This window comes from Formica exsecta, unplaced genomic scaffold, assembly GCF_003651465.1.
Source record: "Formica exsecta isolate Colony F162 unplaced genomic scaffold, ASM365146v1 scaffold658, whole genome shotgun sequence".
Classification (NCBI taxonomy): Eukaryota; Metazoa; Arthropoda; class Insecta; order Hymenoptera; family Formicidae; genus Formica; species Formica exsecta.
The window spans coordinates 36,963-41,263 of record NW_021853420.1 but is presented as its reverse complement, the minus strand read 5'-3'; the positions used below and the strand labels follow the sequence as shown (position 1 = coordinate 41,263).

At 47.8% G+C, this 4,301-nt stretch overlaps 1 protein-coding gene across 1 annotated transcript; it reads left to right on the top strand.

Annotated features, from left to right (window-relative positions):
- Nucleotides 1-2,682: 2,682 nt before the first annotated feature.
- On the top strand, nt 2,683-3,897 carry LOC115242867. Its single transcript, XM_029819445.1, has one exon. The coding sequence runs from the start codon at nt 2,683-2,685 to the stop codon at nt 3,895-3,897; it is 1,215 nt and encodes a 404-aa protein (XP_029675305.1).
- The last annotated feature ends 404 nt before the right edge of the window (nt 3,898-4,301 follow it).

Below are 4,301 nucleotides of genomic sequence, written 5' to 3'. Positions count from 1 at the left end.
GCGTTATTTCGCGAGGCGCGAATAATCCCTTTCCAGATTTTTTTCCCTTGGATTCGATCGGTATCAGCTCTGCGATTATTTCTTTGTACTTGTATCCCCTGTTACTCAGTAATCGACCGTGCTCATCGTGATTGCGTTTATGCGCGCTCGTCGTCAACAGCATACTCTTGTACGTTTGCTCCGTATAGACCGTATAGATGACGTCATCGGGGGCTTTCTTGAAGATCAACTCGTAAAGACCAGGTGTGCCGGCGTATCGTACGCCGTCGTTATCCGCGTTATCCGCGTTGTCCACGTCAAAATGTTTATTACCAAACATCATTCCATCGTTGTCGAGATAAACACCGTACACGGTGTCAATACCACTCTCTCGATCGCCGCTCAGAACAGGCCAGATATACCTTCGACCCAGTGGACCTAACTGATCTCGCAACGGTTTTCATTGACGCTGATGGTGTAGAGGTTATCGGCGGTACATCCGGTGCAGCGTCCGATCGTTTCGATTTATGCGGTGTCGGTGAGCGATCCGACCTGACATTGGATCGTTTTCTCTTTTGCGGTGTCGCATCATTTTTCTCGCGCTTCGGGATGAATAACGCTTCGATCCCCGCATCGTTGCGGTATCGCGAACACGTTAAATCCATTTCTGTATCGACCATCGCGAGCTGTTCTTGTCTATCACTACGAATCCGTACTTGCATTGCCAACAATCGCGACACAACGCGCAAAATTCATCGTACGACATGTCGGTATTTACGTGATTGTTCTACACGTGTTTCAGGTTGGTACCATCCTGTTTGAACAGGATCAGCAGGTTCGCGTTATCGCGTATCAGCTACGCGGAAAAGGCCAACGAAAAAACGGATACTTCCGACAGCGAAACGAGGCGGTGTATTGCCGATTCTACCGATGTTGGGCGCGCTCGGATCTTTGATCGGTGGAGCGGCTGGCGTGGCCAAGGCGGTGAACGACAGCAAAGCCGCACGGCGTCAGCTTGAGGAGCTGCAACGTCACGATCGCGCGATGGAAGGTCGCGGACTTTATCTCGCTCCGTACAAATACGGACAGGGACTGTATCTCGGCCCGTACAAACGTGGACAAGGAGTGGCAACGAAGAAAAAAGAAAACGTCGAAAAGACGCTAAAAATGCCCACGTGTGTGACAACGAACATACAATTAGAACGATTGGCGAAACGTATGCGTATACCGTACTTTAGAGGGGTTTTCATGCGGGATTCGTTACCAATCGGTGGTATATATCGAAACGAGAGCGGCATCGTGAATTTGAATAGTACCAAAGGACCAGGTACTCATTGGGTAGCGTACGCAAAGAGGGGAAATCTCGCTATGTTACCGATCGGTGGTATATATCGAAACGAGAGCGGCATCGTGAATTTGGATAGTACCAAAGGACCAGGTACTCATTGGGTAGCGTACGCAAAGAGGGGAAATCGTGCTATATATTTCGACGGTTTTGGTAATCTTCGACCGCCGAATGAATTGGTGCGATATTTCGGACGGAACGTGACGAAGATCGAGTACAATCGCACGTCCTTTCAAACTTACGATCAAAGCATCTGCGGACAATTGTGTCTGCGGTTTCTCCAAGCGGTCGACGACGATCGGTGTGAATTTAAAGCCTGACGATGCGTCATTAAGACTCAGTATTCGTTAAACATTTTTGCCGACATGTCTATGACATTCACGCTGACCGGGAAGAGTAGCGTCCTCGTGGCACACTACCATCCAGCCATAGATTTGAGCGACGGTGATTACGAGCTCGGTCTAACGAATTTTGAGACTTATCATACAATGTCGAACGTGAATTCCTCGAATAATAAATTTTATTTCGATGAGGATGACACGGAAATTACGATTCCCGAGGGATCGTACGAGATACACGCAATACACGAGTTTTTGAAACGTGCAATTTCACGGAAACGCCCGCGACGCGTAGTTTGCTCCGGCAATCATGTCGACAAACGCGGTGATATCACGGTGATATTGCGAGAGGAGACCGTTCGGGCGAACAGTGACGAAGACGAGGCTGTAGAATACCCGATAGTGCTCCGTGCTAATTACAATATGATGAATAGCGAGATCAAGTGCGCTTTCAGAGTAAACTTTAATAAACCCAACAACATTGGATCGCTGCTGGGATTCTCGTCGAAGCGTATATTGTAGCCGGGACAGTGGTACCAATCGGACATACCGAATAATATCATCAACGTAAACATTATCCGCGTAGAGTGTAACGTGACCGCTGGTGCGTACAGCAACGGCAAACGCGTTCATACGATACATGAATTTTCACCGAGCGTGCCGCCAGGATATAAGATATCGGAAACGCCGGCGCAGATCATTTACCTGCCGATCATCACGCGGAGCATTACGGATCTAACGATACGCATCGCGGATCAAGACGGACGATTGCTCGATTTTCAAGGAGAAGAGATCACCATCAGATTGCACATACGACGGCGACAAAATTAGCGCGCGATCCATGAGATGCTCGTGTTGAGCGGAGCGAAAGACGCGAGAGATAACGCGAGGCCAGCGACAACAACGTCAACATTCGCTAATATCCAATCATCCGGTTGCACCAAGAAAAAGAAACTCAACGCGTCAAACGTTGAATTTTTACAATCTTTGGGATTCGCGGTGCGAAATATCTGAGAAAACATGACCGATATCCTTAACATCAAAGGCGAGCCGGTCATTGACGATCGTATCGTTAAGATCGAGACTCACACGTACAACCCGTACGCCAACACGACGTTTGAGTATAGCGACGAGATACGAATACCCATACAACAACAGGATCTGTATACCTTGCCGTATGAGAGTTTTCTATACATCGAGGGAAAACTAAAGATAAACAAACCAGCTGAAGGGTTTGATGTGGCACAGGGAAATAATTGCGTCGCGTTTATGTTCGATGAGATCCGATACGAACTCGACGGTGTGGAGATTGATCGTAACAGAAATGTGGGAATAACTAGCACACTCAAGAACTATGTAACGATATCATCCGATAAAACCGTGATTATGAGGAACGCCGGCTGGAATGCCCAGTACGCATTAACAGATAACAATAACGCGAATGGATACTTCAATTTTTGCGTACCGCTCTACATGTTATTGGGATTTTGCGAGGATTACAGACGCGTGGTGATTAACGCTCGTCACGAGTTGATCTTAATACGATCGCGCAACGACAACAATTGTCTGCTTGGAAATTTGGCACTGGAGCCTGCGATCGACATATTCAAGATACAATGGCGAATGCCACACGTGGTATTGAACGAGATCAATAAGCTGTCGATGCTGCGCGCCTTGGAAAGCGGACGATACCTCAGCATGGGTTTTCGCTCGTGGGATCTGTACGAATTTCCGTTATTGCAGCGTACAACCAAGCATTCGTGGCCCATTAAAACCGCGACTCAGCTGGAGAAGCCGCGATACGTTGTCTTCGTTCTGCAGACAGGCCAAAAGAAGGTCATGTCCGAGGATACGAGTCGATTCGACCATTGCAAATTGACCAACGTGAAACTCTATCTGAATTCGGAATGTTATCCGTACGACGATATGAATCTAGATTTCGATAAAAACAGATGGTCGATTCTGTACATGTACCAGCGTTTCTGCAAAAACTATTACGGATACGAGTATCTCGAGCCGAATCTCGCAGTCACGCAGTTTCTACTTAACGGTCCGTTCGTGATCATCGATTGCTCTCGACAAAACGAATCGGTCAAGAGCGCAACCGTGGATGTGCGATTGGAATTCGAGTGTAAGGAGAACGTGCCGCCGAATACCACTGCGTACTGTCTCATCATACACGATCGCGTGATTCAGTACAACCCGTTGACCAACGTTGTGCGCAAAATCACTTAAGTGTGTGGGATGAGATGATATAAAACCAATAATGCATCAGGATCAATCGCAGTCTTCTTCTTCTTCTCGACGTGCTGATATAAAAAACGTTATGTCCATACCAACGTTCGTGGACCTACAAGGATTCTTCGTCGGGATGAAATTTGTCGTAAAGGAGGTGGCGGTGCTGAGAAAGGGGACCGTTCTGGCGCATTACATTTTTACATACCCCCTACCATGGAATCTCCTCACAAAATCCGACAAATCATGTGCTTCCTGGCTGATCGCGAATCACCATGGATTACGATGGGAAGACGGAAACGTGCCGTACGGCATGGCTAAACGCTTGATTACATCGGCCGTGCTTGGTACGGAAGAGGATGACGAGACGTCGACTCTCGTGTACGTCAAGGGATGCCAGAAAC

What these genes read in the sequence shown, in the direction of transcription:
- LOC115242867 (XM_029819445.1), top strand. Translation starts at nt 2,683, where the DNA reads ATGACCGATATCCTTAACATCAAAGGCGAGCCGGTCATTGACGATCGT.